Genomic DNA, 23,829 nt, shown 5'->3' on the forward strand with positions numbered 1-23,829 from the left:
GTTTCTGATATTAGAAAGAACACTTAAGGCCAGGCAGTAGTGGCTCACACCTGTAATCTCAGCACTTTAGAGGCAGAGCCAGGCAGATCTTTGTGAGTTTGAGGCCAGCCTGGTTTAATGATTGAGTTCCAGGTCAGGCTACAAACCTACACAGGGAAACCTTGTCTTGAAAAAAACCACACACACACACACACACACACACACACACACACACACACAAAACCCATAAAGTGATGTTTGGTCAAGGCAAAATTATAAGTAGTCTGAGTTCAAGTTGACAAGCTGGGTTTGCTGATGGGAAGCTCTAGAGGCAATTATTCAGAAGGATGAATATGAAAGTGCAAAGTGTAGGTCTATCTGGCATTAAGAGTGAGTTAAAAGAGAGCCTGAGGAATTTACATGAAAGCTTGTGACCCGCCGGGCGGTAGTGGGGCACACCTTTAATCCCAGCACTCGGGAGGCAGAGCCAGGAGGATCTCTGTGAGTTCGAGGCCAGCCTGGGCTACCAAGTGAGTCCCAAGAAAGGCGCAAAGTTACACAGAGAAACCCTGTCTCGAAAAACCAAAAAAAAAAAAAAAAAAAAAAAAGAAAGAAAGCTTGTGACCCAATGGAAGAAAAGTACAATAAGCTGTTATGTCTGTATGGTGCAGTTGGCCTGAAATGTGAAAAGCCTGAGAAACAGAAGTCACTGTCTCAGAAAAGAGTGAGGGATGGGATGGGGGATAGAACAAATGAACACATGTAGTTACATACATATGCAGAGGGGGAATTTGGGTTATCAATCAGCAAGAGGTCTTGATGAGCATGCTAAAAGTGTTAAAGGGCAGAGACTGCTATGCCACTATGTGGGGAACAGGGAGGGAGACAAGCTGTATGTTTCATCTAGTAGTTTTCATTAACCTGATGTTCCTACTTATGTAGCAGAACCAGGGTACAGGGTACAGTAGGAAAAATAAACCTGACTTATTTTTGTTTGGTTTCTCTGTGGAACAGTTCTAGACATCCTGGAAATCACTGTCTAGACCAGACTGGCCTTGAACTCACAGAAATCCTCCTGCCTTTGCCTCCTGAGTGCTAGGAATAAATGTGTGTGCACCATCACTGCCAGTCAACAGAACTAACTTCTTATATTAACACATCCCTCTTCTAGTACCTTGACTAATCTGTTGAACATAGAGGGCCCTCTACTCCAAGGCAAGATTTGTGGTGATAACTTGTTTGTACTCTAACAAATAAATTTGCCTGAAGATCAGAGGACACAGCTAGCCACTAGATTAAACATAGAGGCCAGGCAGTGGTGGCTCACACCCTTAATCTTAGCACTGGGTGGCAGAGATCTGTCTGGATCTCTGTGATTGAAGGATACCCTAGACTCTATTCGATTAACTCAGTCTAAAAAAGAAATGGAGCCAGGCAGTGATGACTCACACCTTTAATCCCAGTATTTGGGAGTCACACACCTTTAATTCTGGCAGGAGAGAGGCATAAAAGGCGGGTGGAGACAGAAACTCAGTCCTTTGAGCTGAGGACTCAGAGTCATCCAGTCTGAAGATTCCTGGAGACAGACTCTTCCCAAATCAGCTGAGGAGTTGGTGAGGTAAGAAGTGGCTGTGGTTTGTTTCTTTGATCTTTCAGCTTTTTCCATGATATCTGGCTCTGGGATTTAATTAAGACCCAGATTTTATATGATTATTTTATTTTTTATTTTTTAAGATTCTATATGTTATATATTTATATTTTACTTTTAGTAAGATTGGGATTCATGCTACACAAAGTCCCTGTTCTCTGAAGCCCACAAATGGAAGGACTCTCCTTGGCTCCACTGGCTGCCCTTCGACTGCCATGCCAGCTCCCCTACTTCTAGCATCCTGCATTATTAAGGGACCTGGTCCTAGGAAATCCCTCTCAGGCTATATCTCTTTATGGAACCTAGAAAAATCTATATTACTTAAAACACAGGTTTAATACCCAGGGATACAAGGAAAGAAAAGAACTTGGAGTGACTGCAGAGCTGCCTGACACTCAAATCAATCTTTTAAAATTGTTTTGTTTGTTTACTTTTCTCCTTACACATGGTCTCATGTGCCCAAGCTGGCAAAATACTTAAGTTGCTAAAGATGATCCTGAACACCTGATCTGCCTGCATTCACTAGAAATATCCAGACTTCTCTGGGACCCACTATGAAGTCTAGGTTGTTTTGTAACTCATTGTAAAACCCGTGAGTCAGCTTTACAAATAATGGTGCTACAAATCCTGGCTTTTCTTTTGTTGTCTTTTGCAAATTGCAACATGGAAAACTGACTGACTTTGCTAATCAGAAAGGGATCTCTAGTGAAGGAGAGGGACTTAGGAGAAATATAACTGACTTCAAGCATACCTTGTGATCTTTCAGCAGAGTGAACAGTGAGAAGCAATGACTAGTGAATGATCAAAAAATTGGTGTATAATCTTACCCCGCCTTCTGAAGAGATCTGTAGTTGTAGGGGGAGTGTCAAAGCAATTGCCATAACTGACTCAGTTGACAGCTTATACAGCATGTTGTGAGTCTGGTCTGGCTCCATGTCCCACTGTTGACTAGCTCCTCTTGGCTCCTGGGTGAGCTAATCTCTCAGCCTGGTCCTTATCACTACCACATCTGTAATTGCCAATAATGTTTTTTTGCATTACAAAGCCCCAGGTCTCCTGAATTTGCATCAAATCTGTTACTATCCCTCTGTGGTGGAACACTTGCAGTGTTCATTTGTAGCTCATGCTTCTGTAGCTTCCACAGCACAGGTATAGAATGTAATAAAACAATTCTCAACAAACTTTTTCAAAAAGAAAGTTCTGTCTTCCCAAGTGGATGTGGCTGTATTCTAGTGTTGCTTGAAATTAGCTATATAAAAGTGATTGATCCAAAGCAGGCTGCTGATCCTCCAGCCTCCTTCTCTTAGTCTGAAATTCACTACATACATACACTAAAGCAACAGACACAAAATAAAAAACACACATATATGAGCATATCAACACATGTACCAAATATTGAGTCAATCAAAGCATAATCTCTTCAATTTCTCCTTAACTTTATGGTTTTGATTTCACACAAGGTGCTTTGATTCAATCAAACTACACTAGGAAAAATAAACACAAAAAGATTAAGACAATAGAGATTGCAATCATATGGAATTGTGTTCTTGGAAGGTGAGGCTACATAGACAGAGTATGAGGTAAACCGTATAAAAAAGATTATAAAATGATCAGAGGAGCCCTCAGAGTGCTGGAGTCTGGAGTCACTCACTGCCTGGACCTGCTAGAAACAGGAGCTCTGTCACAGTTTTCCTCGATCAGGAGGCCACTGGCTTTCTTGGAAGGCCTTACCAGCAATTCAACTACACATCAAGATTCTATATTTAGCCGGGCGGTGGTGGCACATGCCTTTAATCCCACCCAGCACTCGGGAGGCAGAGGCAGGCGAATCTCTGTGAGTTCCAGGCAAGCCTGCTCTCCAAAGCAAGTTCCAGGAAAAGCTCAAAGCTACAGAGAGAAACCCTGTCTCTAAAAACTAAACAAAACAAAAGATAATATAAATAAAAAATAAAAATAAAGTAGTTGAGGATGTTTTATTTTTAGGATTTGATTTTGTTTTCTGAGTTATCATTTTGGTGTGGTTTGGTATTAATGGAAATGCCTGTTAGATTGGAATTTACATGTTAGTCTTTTCGTTCCTTTGCATTTTGGAGGCAGAGTCTCAGGTCAAAAAGGTTTGGATAGCTTCCTAGGGTAATTTTGGAGTTCAAGTTAAGATATGTCTTAAAGTTTAATTCTCTGTAGTCCCTTAAATAATGTCTTAGAGTAAGGTTTGTAGTTGTTTGAATTAAAAGTTCTTTTTAATAGTAGATTACAAATTGTCCTGTGAACTACTAACAATTTTACAAACTCAAGATTCAAATATTAGCTGATCGGGGAACTGAGACTTCAGGAATGTGGTTGTTTAGCCATGACTATTTCATATGACATTTTCTGAAAGAAAAATTGAAAATAAAGTTTAAATAAAAGGGATCCAGGTAGCAAACACCAGCCATTTCTTGTGAGTGTAATTAAAGTCCTGAGTATGGAAGATCCCAGATCCATGCTAGACATGGATGCATGGAGAGACAAAATTGAAAAGATAACCTTGGAATGCTTGTCATTTTTAGAATAATTGTGTATTGGGATAAAATCACACAAGCAAGTTTTCTACATCAAGATATTTTATATTAAATTTTATTTGAGGTCCATTAACTGGATTGGCCTGAAATACACTACATTACTGAAAACAATAAAAGGTACAGCCTTTGTTGTTTTCTCACAGGGCTCATGGAATAGTCTAATAACCAGCTGAGGCTTCTAATCTGAGGGATATAGAATGAACTTAAGCACTGTGAGTTCTTTAGTCCATTCACTTTATTCTTCAAAGTCAGTTCTATCAACACAGCTTCATTTCTGTCCTCATTCTTTGCTCCTCTCAGTCCCTTCTGCTGTTCTCTCATCTCTATCTAGTTCTTTCCATCTCTTTCCTCATTTTTTTTCTTCTAAATCTCCAAGGGCTCTGAGAGAACCAGTATATATACACAAGCAGTAATTCTTTGGCTAAGCCACTAAAGGCTTGAAGTTTCAGGGACAAAGAGAGAGGTGATAAGTATCCACACATAAAGCAACAGTTGTCAGCTTGTCCAATTCCAACCAAAAGGGGAGAGTAACTAAAGGGGAGTTCTATGGTAAGGTCATCTAAAGGATAAGATCAATTAAGGAAATCTAAAAAGTAATTTATGTGCTCAAAACCAATAATCTAGAACAGGTAAGGGAAAATGTTAGGAGTCTGTATATATGTCAGTATCAGTATAAGTAACTAGTAAAGTAAAACTGTTTTGCACAAGAAATGAAGATTGGCACCTATCATCAGCCTGGCCTTGTTAGTAATCTCCTTAGGTCAGTGTGAAATAACATCATCCCAGGAATGTGAGCAGTAAATCTCTAAAGTTAGGGTCTTGGGTACATAAACTTGGGTGAAGTTGGGGAGATGAGGATTTAATTGCTAATGGCTGCTATCTCTTATCTGTAAGTGAGATGAGCTAATGTTTATATCTATGTGCAGTTTTGTTCTAGGAAAAAGGTAGGTATCTTTGCTGAAATACTTTTGTCTGGAGAATGGCCCTGGACATATTTATGTTAATAAAAAATAAACACAGATGGGTACCGTTATCCAATTACCTCAAATGTATAGGGCGAGTTGTGCTCAAGAATGAGATTCAATCATGAGATTACCAGTGCACATAACATGGAAATGCTCAGTAAATGGTGAGAATCATAGATATTATTGTTGCATAAGAAGTTTACAAGAAACAGCCAGTTCATTCAAAAGGCAGTAATTCCATAGCTCCTTACATGATTGTTTCCTCTAACAGAACCCTTATTTTGGATAGGTTGACTTTTTTGAACTCTAGTTGTCACCGCTGTATACTCCCGTGGAATTTTGCTATCAGTGGCTCTCAGTACTATTGGGGTATTTAATAAGGCAACTCCACGTAGTGAAAAGGGAGGTTTATTTGAGGGGGTGAATTACAACAAGTAAAGGGATAGGTTACAGGATCCAGGAGAGGTGAAGTGCAGTCCAGCGGTGTTCTCAGGAGAATTCTGCTCAGTCTACCATCCAACATCCAAGATTACCAGGAAGCAAGAGAGCTGGCACATCTGGATCTTGGGTCTTGAGGGCTCGCATCTCAGCCCTGCATCAGGGGCAGGCCATTGGTAGGCCTGACAGTTACCGGAAGCCTCAATAGGGGTAGTACATCCAGATCAAAGCTGGAACAGCTACCAACTACTCAATACTATATAGATTAGACTTTCTTGGAACCCAAGTGATTCCTTCCTAACAGTGTTGTCATTATAGGAAACTGCTCTCATGCCAGTCTTCTACTCAGTGTTTTAAGGGGAGAGTGTACTAGCCAGACATGGGAGATTTAATAAAGAACACTGCTAGTGACAGGCAGGATTATGGTCAGGGTCACATGTCTGGGATGCATACTGGCTTATATTCAACTTTAGAAACATAAGCAATTCCACTGAATCCTCCACTGTGTGCAAAAACCACACCTTAAAAAAGTAAACTATATTTTCCATACTGTCCTAGCCAAAGTCATGGCCATCCTTGTAAATAGGGTTGATTAGCAGCTACTCTCAGTTTACCTGAGGTAAAGCTTCTATGTCAACAGCATGTCTGCACCATCCAGCACAGCTTGAAATGTCACCAGATCAGTTGATATATACACTCCTATGTGCGTGTAAACAAAGATAATAAATCAATGAGCTATTCCAATTCTCAAAGTATTTTTGTTTTCACACAGGGTGTTATGACTTAGTCAATAGAAACTAAGTAAAAATAATCAAAAGAAGATTAAGTGTATGAAAAATTCACTTCCTAATCAGAAAGATTTCCTTGGGAAGTGGGGCCTAAGAAGGAAGGTATGAAAAGAAAAGAACATAAAAGGATATAGGAGATTGATATATGAATCGCTTTTGAGATCTCCTCAGTCCTACCATGTACACTGAACACATGGGATGGAGAACATGTGTGGGTTCGACAAGTGACCTTGACATTCTTTCATAAGGAATTTGAAAGGGGATCAGTCACAATTTGCCACAAGAGGCTTGTCTGATTGCTTCCCTCTGAATAAACTTTCCAAAGGGTAAAGAGATTCAGAGGATCAGAGCTTGATACCTGGTGGGACAATGGTTAATTTGTACCTGTGGCAGTTCTTCTGTGATGATTCATATGCTGAAGGGGATGAGGATTTGAGATTACCAGATGTTATAAGTAGTTACACTGAGTTCTTCACTGCTGCCAAAACAGAAACTAATCCCCTTGGGAGGGGGTTCCTGTGATGGGTGAGACATATAAATCCCTAAGACATAGTGTAAATATGTTTTACCAGGTCCTTAGGTCTGAAGAGCCATCAGAATGAGCCTTGAGGCCCCATCCACACTCCTGGGACTGTCAATGAAAAGTCTGCTGAGCCATGAGGCCTTGGCCATCTCAGTTCTGCAGAAGCTGCCCGGGGAGCTCTTCCCGTCCCTGTTCAAGGAGGCCTTCAACAGCAGACATATGAAGATACTGACAGTGATGGTGGCAGAATGGCCCTTCTCCTGCCTCCCTGTTGGGGCACTGATGCAGGACACTGATGTGGTGATATTACAAGCTGTGCTGGATGGTGTTGACATGCTGTTGAAACAGCAGGTTCACCTGAGGTAAGGCCAAAGGAGAACAGAATAGGAGTCACCAAGTCACTGGTAAGGGAATTCTGGAGTCAAGTAAACGGGGACAGTGGCCAACTGCAGTCATCTGATTTTCTCAGCTTTCAAGTCTATAGAGCCTCTATTTCATGAACTAATAATGTGCTGTGGATATCGCTGTGTATAAATAAAATGCTGATTGGCCAGTAGCCAGGCAGGAAGTATAGGCTGGACAAGCAGAGAAGAGAATTCTGGGAAGTGGAAGGCTGAGGCAGAGAGACACTGCCAGTCGCCACCATGACAAGCAAGATGTAAGGTATTGTTAAGCCACGAGCCATGTGGCAACATATAGACTAATGGAAATGGGTTAGTTTAAGATAGAAGAACTAGATAAGAAGCCTGCCATGGACATACAGTTTGTAAGTAATATAAGTCTCTGTGTGTTTACTCAGTTGGGTCTGAGCAGCTGTGGGATAGGTGGGTGAGAGAGATTTTTCCTGACTTGGGCCAGGCAGGACCAGGAAAACTCTAGCAAAAATAATGTAATCTTCTTTCAGAAGTACAGGGCAACTCATTGTATATGTAATCATAGGATTAGTCTTCTCTGTCCTCTCCCCCAGGTAATTAAAAAAAAAAAAAAAAAGAATTCAACAGTAACATAAGGAGATGCAGGACAAGTATTCAGATGTAGCTCATGCAGGGGCCCTTGCCTGGCAGGTGTTGCTGACATTAGAGAAGTGGAATGACAGCTGACTCTATTGTACTTCTGATCTTTCATTGTCACACTGCAACTTTTTCTCTCACAGAAGGTCGAAGCTTGAAGTCCTGGACCTGAGGAAAGTGCGTCATGTCTTCTGGGATGTATGGCCTGGCATAGAATGTGGAGAGAGCTCTACAGGGACCTTGAGTAAGGAGCAAAAGGAGAATGACCTACCCAGATATGCCCTGAGGCAGCGTTTGAAGGTGGTCACTGATTTTTTCTTAAAAGTTGCTCTGGATAATGAGCAAGCATACTTGTTGCAGTGGGCTCAGCAGCAACAAGGTACTGTGCGACTGTGCTGTCCGAAGATGATAATCTGTGATGCTTCTGAGCAGGTTTTCATGATGGTTTTGAATACTTTCAAGCCATACTACATTGAGGAATTGCATTTATCCATATGCTGGACTCCAAGAGTGCTGAGTCGTTTTACACATTGCTTTGTCCAGATGAGAAAGTTGCACAAACTCCATCTAGCACGCATTTCAGTTCACACCAACAATGCTCTATATACCTTTGAAGATACAGAGAAGCATATTACATGCTTCTTTGCTCAAATCTCCAAACTCAAATGTCTCCAGGAGCTCATCGTCAATGATTCCTACTTTTCCAGTGAGCACATGAAGCAGTTGTTCAGGTAAGGAAGGAGAGAGAGCTGTTTTGGCTACCACAGCAAGCTTTCCTACGCTACATTAGAGATTAGTGAGCACCTGAGTTCAGTGAGTCACTGTGACTTTCACAGCTATTGGTTCATCACAATATCTGAGAATGGTCTGGATACCATCTTAACTGGGTCAGATGCACAGTTGTTTCACTGACCACTCATCAATAAAATGATAATATGTTTTTAGAGATTTTGAAGAGAGCTTTCTTAGTAATAGGCACACTGTGTGGCACACATAGCATCTTAATGTGTTTTGTGTATTCTTCTTTGGGGTCCAGAAAACCCTGATGGGAGGGAACAAGATAGAGGAGTGGGTCCTTGGGCATTGAGGTACCATACATGCAGAGTTTCCCTTGGGATCTCTGTCCTTATATTTTTGTGAACAAGAGTTATGTTGTTCCCATGGGGAACTTCTGTCAGCTTTTAATTCACAATGGAGGGACAGATGTTGTGATCATATTTTTGCTTAGTAGAAACAAAATTGGTGGTAAAGGGCAGAGTGCCAACTTCAGGGACTGATGCAGAAAAGGGGGACATGGGCTGTGCAGGGAAGGTAGAACTGTAGTGATTTCTGCAAGAGACAGGTCAAGACATTGTCAGAACCATTCAGGATTAGTCCTCATTTAGCCTTCCCTTCTAGGTTATAATGGCGGTCTCTGGTTCTCTGGCAAATTGGGAATGAGAAGCTGCATCTCTCAGTTCTGAGCCTAGCAAATGTGATGGTGATGGACTTTAGAAGGCAATGTGGTGACTCTAGTGAGGAGACACCAACAGGCTGTGCAATGGGTGTTCAGCTCCATATAAGAACACAGTAACCTTATTTTGTAGAATCTTGTGCTGACTAACTGTACATCAAATTGATACAGGCTAAGGTCACTTGAGAGATAGATCTGAAAAATCAGAAAATGTCTTAAGATACTGGTCTATTTGAAAGCCTGTATAGCAATTTTTTTTATTATTTATTGATGCATGAGGGCCCTAACTGTTGCTAGTGAGGCCTTCCCTAGTCTGTTTGTCTTTTATTTTCCATAATGTAGGCTCAATAAGATATGGAGAACAAGCCAATAAGCAGCATTTCTGCATGGCCTCTCTGAATATTTCCTGCTTCCAGGTTGTTGCCCTGTTTGAATTCCTGTTCTGTGTTCCTTCAGTGATGGATTATGGATTTCTAATCACAAGGCCAATAAATCCTTCACTCTCCCAATTGCTTTGGGTCATGGTGCTTTATCATAGCAATAGTAAACTAAACTAAGACATTGGCTCTGTAGTAATGTCAAAACTAAAATGCCCTCCCAGACCATGAGACAGAACTAAACTCTTGTTCTTTCCTTAGATGCCTGAAGACCCCCTTGGAGTCTCTGTCCATCAAACTGCACAAGTTCCCACCTTCAGACTTGAAGCACCTGTCTCAGTGTCAGGGGATTTTTCAGCTAAAACACCTGACCCTCTTTAGTGCTTCGTTATTCAACTTATGTCCCACAGCTCTGCAAGTTCTCCTCAAGAGAGTATCAGACACTCTGCAAACTCTGCAGATAAGCAACTGCTGTATCAGAGACTCTGAACATGGTACTCTCCTGCCTGCCCTGAGCCAGTGCCTCCAGCTAACACGTGTATATTTCTATGACACTGTCATTTCCTTATCTGCCCTGAAGGACCTTCTGCAAAGCTTGGCCAATCTAAGCAAGATAACTGAGGAGCATTACCCTGCCCCACTGGAGTGCTATGATGACCGGGGTCATGTCGTAGTCAACAAATTTGCAAATGTGTGTCTCGATCTTCTGAATATACTCAGAGTCAAAAGACAGCCCAAAGTTGTCGTCTTTGCCACAAAAGATTGCCGCAAATGTCGCCAGCGCTGTGTCTTTGATGGGAAGACCAGACTTTGTCGTTGTCATAAACAGGAATTGGTTAAACCAAGAAACTGAGAAATGAAAATCTGAGAAACAGAATTTTCAGTAAGGTGTTCAAGAACCTGTGGTTTTAGACACTGTTTTATACATCAAGAAAACATGTTATTCATTGGAATCAATTATATTTCATGACTTGATGAAGAATAATAGGACCATTGGGAGAGGTGTCTTATAGAAACATTAAAACAGATCTGCATCCCTATTTATGTTAAACTAGTAATGTTTCACCAAACCACTTATAAGGACATGTTTTGAATACATAAATTTCCTTTCTGATTTATTCCAGTCCTTATATGATCCCACCTCCTTTATCCATTCCCCTTTTGGGTTACAAATACAAAGCTGACTATCACTGCTCTTGTGGGGACCTTGAAAGCCTTGCATTGGAATGTAACAGTCACTCTTTTTGTAAGGTTTTAGACCAGTTTCAGAGAGAACAGGGAAGGAATGGAGATGGAAAAAACAAAGACGAAGATCAGTATGAGACAGAAAGAATTTAGTTAGAACTATGAGAGAGGGGACAGAGAGGAGCTAAGTATGAGTACAGAATTGAAGCTATGTAGATAGAACTTTATCTCAGAGGAATAAAATGAATGCATTGAAGAACTTGGTGCACTTAATTTCATTTCTTAGGTTTATTCTTGCTGTTGGTAGCATCTCTTCTGGACTCATGAGAAGAATGCTATTAGAGGCTGGACCCCCAGAAGAGCTTTCAATAGTTCAGAGATATAAAATAGAGAAAGATGCTTTTTATGTGGGTAGGATCTGCTCCAGGCATCATATACTTTGATCTTTATTCCTAAATCAAATCTCTGGATGACACCTGAAGAATGACACCCAGAGTTTTCCTCTTGCCTCCTCATGCACATGCACTACATACACACATATACCCCTTCATAGGAGCACACATGCAATATAGAAAGAAAAATTACAGATTAAGAATAGTGAGAAGTGAAAATGTCTAGGAGTTCACTAATATGACTGATTTTTTTTTTCCAACACTTTCTTTCCCCCAATTCCTTTATTTTTATTTATTTTTTTTTAATTTTTATTTTGCAATACAATTAAGTTCTACATACAGGCACAGATTCCCTTGTTCTCCCCCCTCACGCCCCCCTCACCTTCCCCCCAGCCCGCCTCCCATTCCAATCTCCTCCAGGGCAAAGCCTTCCCCACAGACTGAGATCAACCTGGTGGACTCAGTCCAGGTAGGTCCAGTCCCCTCCTCCCAGGCCGAGCCAAGCGACCCTGCATAGGCCCCAGGTTTCAAATAGCCGACTCATGCAATGAGCACAGGACCCAGTGCCACTGCCTGGATGCCTCCCAAACAGATCAGGCCAATCAACTGTCTCACCCACTCAGAGGGCCTGATCCAGTTGGTGACCCCTCAGCCATTGGTTCATATTTCATGTGTTTCTGTTTGTTTGGCTATTTGTCTCTGTGCTTTATCCGACCTTGGTCTCAACAATTCTCTCTCATATAAACCCTCCTCATTCTCGCTAATTGGACTCCCAGAGATCCACCTGGGGCCTAGTCATGATCTCTGCATCCAGATCCCTCAGTAGTTGGATGAGGTTTCTAGCACGACAATTAGGGTGTTTGGCCATCCCATCACCAGAGTAGGTCAATTCGGACTGTCTCTCGACCATTGCCAGCAGTCTGTTGTGGGGGTATCTTTGTGGATTTCTGTGGGCCTCTCTAGCACTTTGTTTCTTCCTATTCTCATGTGGTCTTCATTTACCATGGTCTCCTATTCCTTGTTCTCCCTCTCTGTTGTTGATCCAGCTGGAATCTCCCACTCACCCAAGCTCTCTTTCCCTCGACCCTCACCCTTCACTACCCCCACTCCTGTCCAGGCTGTTCATGTAGATCTCATTCCATTTCTCTGTCATTGGGCGATCCCTGTGTCTTTCTTGGGGTCCTGGTTTCCAGGTAGCCTGCCTGGTGATGTGAGTAGCAGTCCAGTCATCCTTGTTCCACATCTAGTATCCTGTTATGAGTGAATACATACCATGTTTGTCTTTCTGAGTCTGGGATACCTCACTCAGGATGATTTTTTCTAGATCCATCCATTTGTCTGTAAACCTCATGATGTCATTGTTTTTCTCTGCTGAGTAGTATTCCATTGTGTATATGTACCACATTTTGTTTATCCATTCTTCAGTTGAAGGGCATCTAGGTTGTTTCCATGTTCTGGCTATTACAAACAATGCTGATATGAACATAGCTGAACAAGTGCTCTTGTGGTGTGGTTGAGCATTCCTTGGGTATATGCCCAAGAGTGGTATAGCTGGATCTTGGGGGAGATGGATTCCCAATTTTCTAAGAAAGCGCCATATTGATTTCCAAAGTGGTTGTACAAGCTTGCATTCCCACCAGCAGTGGAGGAGAGTTCCCCTAGCTCCACATCCTCTCCAGCATAAGGTGATATGACTGATTTTTGTTGCTAGAGGACAAGTTCAGTTCTTGAACTTAGGTGGGCTGATTGAAGTCTTAGATAGGGAATAAGATTCAGAAGAACCACTTAAGAGCAACTACTTAGCACTCATTTTTTATTACACTTATTTATTTGTCAGGGATAATTTTCATGTGTGACTGGGGATCTGATTCAGATGGCCTTGCCTGTCTATCCTTAATGCATTAAGAATATGCATCTTTGCCTGCCATCCTGAGACTTAATGCAGTCAAGCATAACTTTCATTCAGTTCTACAATATACAACCATGTACATTGCTTCTGAGTTTTATTATTTGTGTACTCACATACGGGTGTCCTGGTGATCATGTGTACATACAAATATACTTAATGTTATGAAAATCAAGCTGTTCTACAAAAATTATTTGTAACATAATTTTACTCTTACTATACTCTCTTATCACATAGTTATATAGGTCATTGTATAGATACTTAAACATTTTTTAGGAGAATGAACTCAATTTATGTATTTTAAATAAAAGCAGCAATATTTCTTTCTGGTGTGCAGTAACACTAAGTGTGCCACATTTGTTTCTCACTTTGCTAATAAAATCTAAGATCTCTTCTTGGATATTGTACATTTTAATGTTTGGTCATTACATACTTAGAGCAATTTCAGTACATGTGCATATAATAATATCAATTTTTATTTTTAACTTAAAAGGCTCTTGAGCTATTCTTTTCAGAGGTAAATTTTTTACTGCTCTATATTTTTTATGATAAAATTTAAGGAAACTATAAAAAGTAGTAAGATAACAGGTAGATTATTTAATCTCTCTGGGTAAGGTTGGTTGGTGGCTCTCACTGTTTCCCTGATCTCTAAGACCCTCACCCCTTTATTTGGCTCTATGTTTTTTATTTAATAAGACAGCTTAGAAAATTGCCTACAAGTAATGATAATGCAGTGACATTTATACAAAATTATATACCTTTACACCTATATTTATGCATTTATAGCAACACATATACCTAGATTATCATTGTGGAAACATACTCCTAGAACTAAGAATAATACAATTCTGTTTTTTTTTTTTTCTGTTTGGGGGTGTATAGGGTACTTTGGTGGCAGGATAATTTGATAGGTAATAAAATGACTACATAAACATGTTTCATCAGTCCATTTGCTTGGAATATCTTTTTCCAACACTTTACCAGGAGGTAATATTTATCTTTGATGTTGAGGTGTGTTTCTTGTATAAAGCAGAAGGATGGACCCTATTTTATATCCATTCTGTTAGTCTGAATTTTTTTTATATTTTATTTTATTTTTATGTGCATTTGTGTTTTTGCCATCGGTGTGGGGGTCGCCTGAAACTGGGGTTTCAGACAGGTTTGAGCTGCCATGTGGGTGCTGGGAATTGAACTCAGGTCCTCTGGAAGAAGAGTCAGCACTCTTAATCCCTGAGTCATCTCTCCAGCCCAAGCCTGCATCTTCTTATTGGGAAGTTAATACCATTTGCATTGAGAGATATCAATGACCAATGGTTATTGATTCCAGTTATATTGTTTTTGTTCTTATTGTTCGTGTGTGTGTGTGTGTGTGTGTGTGTGTGTGTGTGTGTGTGTGTGTTTGAGAGAGACAGACAGACAGACAAAAGTCAGACAGAGAGACACACAGAGAGTTTTAGTTTCCCAGTTTTGCCTCTTTTGGCTTTGCTGGTGTCAGATCATTTCCTTTGTTTACATTCATGTAGTTACTCTCCATGGTTTCAAGTTTTCCTTCCCTGAAGTGCCTTCTGTAGGACTGGATTTGTAGATAGATATTGTTTAAATTTGATTTATCACGGAATATCTTGTAATTCTCATATTTGATAATTGAAAGTTCTGCTGGTATAGTAGTCTGGGTTGACATCTATGATCTCTTAAAATCTTCAGCACCCTTGTTTAGGTCTTTCTGTCTTTCAGAGTTTCCATTGAGAAATTAAGTATAATTCTAATAGGTTTGCCTTTATGTATTGCTTGGTATTTTCCCCTTGCAACTTTTAATATTCTTTCTTTGGCCTGTATTTTTAGTGTTTAAATTATTATGTTGGGAGTGGACTTTTTTCCTTTGGTCCTATGTACTTGGTATTCTGTGTGCTTCTTTTATTTGACAGGATTCTCCTCATTTAGGTTAGCTTGTTATGTGCACATCATGACCCCCCAGAGATCACCAGGAGACCGGGTTCATGTGCAAAAGCAAATAGCCTTTATTGTAAGCTTGAGCTTGAGCTCTTGGTCCATTCTGACACAGTGGTTGGATCAGGGAAATCATCGAGCTCAGTTGAGACAGGGTTTTAAAAAAGTAAAGGATGGGGGTAGGCAAACTGAGGGTTGAACACCAGATTGGGCAGGAGTGAGATGACACAAGTTTTGTAAAATAGTAATTGGTACTGGTGTTACTTCAAGGAAATTGGCAAACTATATGCAGATTTTGAAAGCTAGCCTTAATGTTATAGAGCATTTAGTACGTGTTTGTATCAATTCTAATTGGTCTCCCATAGGGTACAGTTTGTGGCTTTTCCTGGTTATTGTAATGGTGAGGCCTAGTCCCAGTATTGTTAGTCTTCAGACTGTCATTCCTGCACTAATGTTAAATAAGACCTCTTTATTCCCGCCCCTCTACAGGTAACCAGAGACGATACAGTCATGGGTCCTATGCATCTCTGGGTTCTAGGGAATGATACTGAAACCAGAGGATCATGAGTTGGGCTGTATTGAATCTTTCAAACACAAAGGCAATCAGCCTGTTAATCAAGCAGGGTCCTAAGATGAGTAGAAGGATAGAGATTAGAAGTAGTCCAACTAGGCCAAGCTGTGGTGGCACATGCCTTTAATCCCAGCAGTCAGGAGGCAGAGCCAGGTGGAGATTAGCCTGGTCTAAAGAGTGAGATCCAGGATAGGCACCAAAACTGCACAGAGAAACCTTATCTCGAAAAACAAACAAACAAACAAACAAAAAAAAAAAGAAAGAAAGAAAGAAAAGAAAAGAAATGAAATGAAATGAAATGGTCCAACTAGTGCTGAAAGTAGAGTGATCAGCCATGAAGACCAATTAAATAAACCCTCATACCATCCAGACCCTCCCTGGATCCCCCATACTCTGGCTTTAATTTTTTTTTCTTGGTATACTCATTGAAACACAAATGACCCCTGAGTGATTGACATAAAAACAAAATTTATTCCCAAGTGTGGCATAGAGACTTCCCTGTTGCATAAAAAGAAGATCAAGACTTCATCTGTTCTACAAGGCTATTTCAGCTAGGGAGTCTAGAGAACTTTCTAGTTTGCCAAACGAGTCCTCAATGTGTGCTAAGTCTGAATTTATGACTGATAGAAAGTCTTCTAGTTTTTTTCTTGTAATATCAATGCTGAGGTCTCTAAATTTATGCCTCCTGCTAATCCAAACCAACCCAACTGGAGACCATTATTGCAGCTGTGCCCATGGCCGACTTAGATTTGGAAAGGGACATGGCTAAATCCACCCAAGTCTCTTTATAATATTTTAGTTTGGTAAAGAGCTGGAAGATCACATAGTACCCCTTTCCTGCATTTAAGACAATACCATGAATACATGGGGTCAACCCAGTGTTTCAGGGCCATCATTCAGTTGGGGCAGCAAAATTAGTCTCATTCTGCATGGTCAACGTTTCACCTTTGCTGGACTAGCTCATAATGATTGAGATGTAAGCAACAGGTTTCCTACAAAGGGAATTTTCTTTTGACTTTGCATTTTCAATCTTTTAAGGGGAGAGGGACAATGTACTCTCTTGTATAGCTACTTCCAGCTGAAATTGGGGTGTTGGTTGTCAGGGCTCAGGAATGCTTAAAGGCTAGTCAAAGGCTGGGCAATGGGTCATCCATCAGGATCATCTGATTAGTTGTTTCCAGTGAAGGGACTGGGAGCAATCACATTGGCTGGACTGCTTTACATCAGCTTTTATCAAGTCCAGAGATCAGCAGTTTGCAGTCCATAGTTGCTCCCTAGATAGTGTCTGTTAAATCTACTGACTAAGGACAAAAGTTAAATTTTAGGAGCTTAAAAGAAACCTTATATTTAGAATTTTTATTTATCTAGAGTCTGTTTGACCTGTGACAGGTGGAACTAAGCCTTGTGACCTCTTTGAGTCCTTGCAACTAGTGTCAGTAAAATATCTGAAACAGATTTACATCTGAAACCTGTGTATTCTTCAATATGAAGCTTGTGAGAAAGGCAATCCAGTTTGCCGTTTTTAATAAAAGACCTAGTAGCATTTCTTAATTAATAAATTGACTAATGAACAAACAAGATACTGTAGCCTTGAGGGAAGGAGCTGATTGCTTGATGTTGTCTAAATGACAAAGCTACAGTTAGCTTAGTCATCAATGTCAGAGACCTGAGAAGGATTAATCAAAATGGCAGAGGATAGTTTACAATCTTTACCTAGATAGATAATCCAGGCTTTGATGGACTCTGTGGCAATGAGGACAGAGGTATCAGGACAGCATTCTTGGCTGCCAGGCCCAGAGGATGACAGGCTTTCTTGTGGAGGCCTACTTCTCTGCTCAATTATGAAGTGATGTCACACCTCAGCAGAGATGAGGGCAAGAACATTGTTGGAAAAGTTACTCAGAGAAGAGCACATACATGAGAATCCTGTGTATCACTGCTACCCATCCTGTGTCAGTTCTGAGAAGCTCATGCCCCCACAGTGAGAGCCGGCCTGCTTCCAGCATTGGGAGAAATCAATGTCCTCCCAAGCACTTTGGTGACCTCTTTGAAGACCACATCTGTAATCTGGTTGTTCTTTGGATAGTTAGAAACTGATAAACATTTCCACACATGCACTTGCCGTCCATGAAATATAAAAGTAATGTATAACTGCATAGAGATAGAGGAAAGGCTTCATTTACATCAACAACCATCATGCAGGAGAAAAACTGCCTCCACACACCTCTCAAGTCCTTGGAGCTGTGGAGGGCACATGGAGCACACAGTTTCAGAGACCTGAAGGAATTGGGTTAGTATTCTCCTTTTATTTATAGAACTATATTCTGCAATCACGGAACCCTGTTTGGTATCTGGGAAACAGTATCAGTAAAGTGCTTGGAGGAGGGAGTTGAATTTGACCTAAAATGAAAGAGAAAAAGACCAGAGAAATAACTTTCAATGCCTGACATTAGGTCTGAAGAGATGTGGAGACAAGTATGGTATGTCTATACTTAGAAGCTATGAGTGTCATGTAGGTCAGCCTGAGAGAATGATTCCTAGTGTTGATCAAGTACCAAAGGTATGATTTAACATGCTTAAAGACTACCAATTCTCTCTTAGTTTGGTGATATATCTTCCTAACAACAGTCATGCTTAATGCTCACAATTATTGGGGGTATATATCTAACCACACATATTTGTAATCAAAGCGATGTTGAGAGAAATACTCCAATCTTCACCATAAATAACAAGCTCCAGTGATACCAGATAGAACAGAAATGTGCTTACTATATACACATGAGTGTTTGAAGAGTTGGGTAGAGACCCTGTATACTTGTCTCATAATGAATCCACAGCTTTACCATTTTGTGATACTGTTTATGCAAGAAACAAATCTTATGATTTCAGACACTGTATTTCAGGAACATATATTTTGTGACATATTCATCTTCTCAAATGAGTTCTCTTTTCTCTCCTTCCTTAGCCTGTGATGCCTTTTGCTTCTTTTGCCAATGAACTTTATCACACGAGTATGGTAGAGTCACATTCAGGCTTTGATTTTTCATTTCCTTGACTGTGAGTGGTATTAAATATTCCATTAATGAGTACATTTACCATTTACATTCTCACGCTGGCAAATGTGCATTGATACGATTAGCTCATTTTAAAAGTGGATGGTTTTAGCCTTTTGTAATCTGTGTCTTTTGAGTATCTTTTTTTAAATTTATTTTTTTAAGGAATTGCCCTTTTTTTTGGTTTTTCAAGACAGGGTTTCTCTGTAGATTTGGAGCCTGTCCAGGAACTCACTCTGTAGCCCAGGCTGGCCTCGAACTCACAGAGACCTGCCTGTCTCTGCTTCCCGAGTGCTGGGATTAAAGGCATGTACCACCACCACCTGGCTGTCTTTTGAGTATCTTATAAATTGTGGACATAATTCATAGTTGTACAGACAGCTTGAAAAAATTTTTCTGACACATCTTTGAAACAATGAGTTGTGTTTCTATACTGTTTAGTGTTTGATTTTTCAGTGCAAAACAAACAAAAAAACTCCTTTTGATGTAATTTGATAAAACCAACCCAGAACAACCTTGATGCCCTGCTATACATACTACCATCTTCTAACAATAGTTTACATTTGCATTTATCTACCAGGAGTAAGAATTGAACCTAGGCAGATTCTGTTCAAGTGCATTCCTTTCCCCTATGTGTTCTTTATTTTCAGTCATCTTCAGTAGGACAATAGAGCATCTAACCTGTATTCCCTGGATTGGAATTTTATGCCAAATTCAAACCCCTCCTTATTAGAAGAAAATTCTTTGCAAATAATTCACTGAACACCCATACAAGCAAGAAGCAACATTACCTAAGCTAGGGAAAGGAAAGGGAATATCAGTAAAACTCAAGCAAGTTTTAATGGAGAAAGTTCTCTGGTCTTCAGCCACATAAATGAACTAATTCGGTATCTCTCAACTCCTAAAGCCACAAGAATTTCCTGACCTTGAACCTGGGAACTAGCTAAACAGTTCACTGAGTGGGGTAGACACTCACCAGTTCTCAATCAAGTGTGTTCTGTTTGATTATTCCTTTACTGCGACCATTTTGGAGAAACACTAATTAAACAGCACTTCAAGATCAAGATTTACAATTTTTTTTTTTATTTTGCAATACAGTTCAGTCCTACATATCAGCCATGGATTCCCTTGTTCTCCCCCCTCCCGCCCCCCTCACCTTCCCCCCAGCCCACTCCCCATTCCCACCTCCTCCAGGGCAAAGCCTCCCCTGTGGACTGAGATCAACCTGGTAGACTCAGTCCAGGCAGGTCCAGTCCCCTCCTCCCAGGCTGAGCCAAGCGACCCTGCATAGGCCCCAGGCTTCAAACAGCTAACTCATGCAATGAGCAGAGGACCCAATCCCACTGCCTGGATGTCTCCCAAACAGATCAAGCCAATCAACTGTCTCACCCATTCAGAGGACCTGATCCAGTTGGGGACCCCATGAACAATAGTCTTTCTGACTGCAAAAGATATCTGTGCCCACAAGCCATTCTTCTCCATGTCAACCTCAGTCCCTGCAATCTGAACAAACTGCACAACACTTTCTTTACATGATATTGAACATTGTGTGAAGCAATATGCTCTGTGTCCCATGGATGAGAGACCAGACCCTAGAATGCCACAACCTGTGTAGCTTTGAGATTAACCTCACTGCTGTGTTGGTGAAAGAAGAAACCATGAACACAGGTATAGAAATGGTGAGAAAAGGTGGGTTGTTTGCTCTGAAGGAGACATGCCAGCAACCTAAATAATCAGCACATTCTTTATATATGATTAAGATTAGAACATTATCTTCTAATCATCGGGAACCTCTATGTGAAACAGTCTTAAGCTACAATTGTCCTAGTAAGCAAACTGGAGATTGATAATTTCTAGAAAGATTCAATGTCCAGTGTAAGAATAGGGAAATTCTTGCCTTTCCTGTGTGTCAGAGGCATTGTGGTCCTGCTTATGTAATACTCATGCTTATATAAGCAATGCACATTCACTGGGACCTCATACTGTCCTCACACTAGTCTTCTATTTATCAGTATCAAGAAGCAACTTTCCCTAATTTATTACCAGCAAAGACAAAGTCTAGTCTCCAGTTCATATACATAGAATGGACAACATTCATAACTGATAGCTGTAGCAAAAGCGACTATCAGGGTGACTTTTGTCTGTAAGTATATCTAGTAACTCAGGATGAAATTGGTTAACCATGTCTGTGAGTGCTTTTGGCATGTTGTTATAGCACTCTAGAGAGGCAAGGTACACCTCTCCAGTAGGCTGACTCAGCTTGGCTGGGTAGGGAAGAAGTTGCTTCAGAACAGGTATAGAAAAGTCATTATGCGGGGCTGTGGTGGCACACGCCTTTAATCCCAGCACTTGGGAGGCAGAGGCAGGCGGATCTCTGTGAGTTCGAGGCCAGCCTGGTCTACAAAGTGAGATCCAGAAAAGGCACAAAACTACAAAGAAACCCTATCTCAAAAAACCAACAACAACAACAACAACAACAAAAAGTCATTATGCTAGAATTTTAACATGATGTTCTCACACCATTGGTTCAGAACAGGTAGGACATCAGAGAACTGATAATTCCCATGCAACATCACTCCCATTTCACTGTTTTTAGGGTTCTTTTCACTTTCTCAAGTAGAAATCCAAGAGGCTGAGGTTATGCATCACATTAAAAAACATTCAGTTTCAGATTATTGAGCTCACAAATATTCAGTCAATTGAGGAGGTAATCCATGTCTGACTGAGACCTTAAAGTGACCTACATGGTCTCCAAGAGTGTCTTTAGCAACCTATGCAGAGAGAAAGAGATTAGTTCTTGCAAATGATTTTGAAGAAGGTTGGTGAGGTTGACAGAAAGGCAGAAGACACTTCTCCCAAATTCAGTCTGTCAATATGATTGGGGTCAACCACCAAGACACTGACTTTTGAGGTCTGCCTACACATTGATAGCTATTTTGTCTGAGATCTCTGGGTATCACTGGGGTGCAAAATGAAGCATTGTAGGAGAGCTGGAAACAGGCAGAGTGAGGGAAGCCAGGGATGCCAATGAATACAAAAAAAGGTAATTGACATATATGTAAGAAAATATCATAACGAAATCCATCAGTTTGTATGTCAACTTCAAAGCTTAAAGGTGTTCGCCATATGTGTAGATTGTTTTTAAGGACACAATTGTGTTTATGTGTATGCATATTGGTTTGTGTTTATCTTATGTCTGTGCTTATAATAGGGCTAGATGCTCAGGACAGCAGAAAAAAATCCAATGGATATCCTATAACTAAAGGTTGACCTATTTGGGAGGTGGAATTCAATTTTGTCCTCTGGAATAACAGAAAGTGCTCTTAACCATTGAGCCATTTCTTCAGCCATTTCTTTTTATTAAACCTAAATTATGTTTCAATTATTAATTTGACTATGCATGCAAACACACAGAGGTATGATGACAGTTTTACTTTGTGAGTGTTCTCCTTCCACAGACTGTAGTCAAGTCATAACCAACATGCAGGCAGAAACATTACCTGATGAGGAAACTCAAAGTAAATCTAAGTGTTTATTTGATTCACTCTTCAAATCTAAGTGTGGGGCACACATTTGTAGTGTAAGGTAAAAGGGATGAAGGCAGCAAGTATATGATGTCACTAGAGCCCACCAGATACACACCTATCTGGACAGTGTCATGAGAACAAGCCTCAAAACAGTAAAAAAAGAATGGAATGAGGCTGATTTGTACAGTTCTTGTGCATCAGTCACCTGGACTTGGGTTAATCTCCAGGAAGCCACAAAACTTGTTGCTCTGTAAGCCTGTACTTCCCCTGGCTATGAAACCTTAGAAGAGAAATGGTATAAGATGAATTCCTGTGATGTTGCAGTCCTAGGCCCCAGGAGATCTTGGGGCACAGAGAAATAAAATATAGAAGACAGGGCATGATAAAGGAGGAAGGAAGAAGGGAGGGTGATTTTACATAAGACAAAGGTCTGTCAGCCCAGCACTCTGGAGATGGAAGAAGGAATAACTTCTTCCAAGTCAATCATGACTAGAAGTCACCATCTCTTAAAAGACCAGTTGAAGAGGCTGCAGTATAATTCTTTGGTAGAACACTTACCCGCCATGTACAAGGACCCGAGTTTCATTCTCCAAAACAAATACATTCTCTTAATAAATAGAGATGCGATTACAAAGAAATGACTGAAAAATAATGCAAAAAAGGAAGAGCATAATGTAACACCTTGTTGTTGAGAATGCATCCTGGATACCCAAGTGTAAATTAGGAATTTGTGTGCTTGTGTTTTATTTAGATAAGATTTCCTGTAGTACAGAATGTCCATGGAGTGCCCATCCATGAAGCCCATCCATGAAGCTGAGAATGGCCTTAAATGTTTCATCTCCAACATCTAATTGTGAAGCAGTAGAAAGACAGATGTATATCTCCCAAGCTGGTTCATACATTTCTGTGGACCTAACCAAGGCTTCATGTATGCTAGGTAATCACACTGAATAATCCTCTCCATTCCTTGCCCACAACCATAGATTCCTGTGTTCACTCCTTCTGATCCTACCCTATAAATGATAAATTTGAAACAACATTAGAAGACACTAATTCACCTTGGACAACATTCTGAACTGCATATTCACTTCCATCCCTCCATATACTTACCCTGCATGCTACCTTGGTCTTAATTACCTAGGTTGAATCTTTTATGCAATCACACAAACAGTCCACCCAGTTCAGCATTCAATTTCTCCAAATGTGGAGTCTTCATCAGGTATCCAAAAAAGAAGACTTGGAAAGGCTGAGGTTACCACCACTGTTACCAGATTGCTAGATTGTTTGCCATTAATTGTGCCATGGATATTGTTGAGAAGAAATCCATGGGCAGGTCCTGCAGAACAGACATGGCCAAGGCTTCATCTTTCAGCCGGCTTCTTCTTCTCATTTTCCATAATGAGGTTATGATTTGGAAGCTCATCACGACCTTCAGGAAGCAGAAGCTGTGAAAAACCTCCAGTGGAAGAAATACTTTCAGGCAAAACTATTCTAAGAAGCTACTTT

General features: G+C 40.5%; 1 protein-coding gene across 1 annotated transcript; it reads left to right on the forward strand.

Moving 5' to 3' along the window:
- The first annotated feature begins 6,977 nt into the window (after positions 1–6,977).
- Positions 6,978–10,595, forward strand: LOC131903834 (PRAME family member 12-like). Its single transcript, XM_059254624.1, has 3 exons — positions 6,978–7,264; positions 8,056–8,643; positions 10,004–10,595. Exons 1-3 carry the CDS (start codon positions 6,978–6,980, stop codon positions 10,593–10,595), a joined length of 1,467 nt encoding a protein of 488 aa, XP_059110607.1.
- The last annotated feature ends 13,234 nt before the right edge of the window (positions 10,596–23,829 follow it).

The sequence above is a fragment of the Peromyscus eremicus genome, chromosome 1 (assembly GCF_949786415.1).
Source record: "Peromyscus eremicus chromosome 1, PerEre_H2_v1, whole genome shotgun sequence".
NCBI lineage: Eukaryota > Metazoa > Chordata > Mammalia > Rodentia > Cricetidae > Peromyscus > Peromyscus eremicus.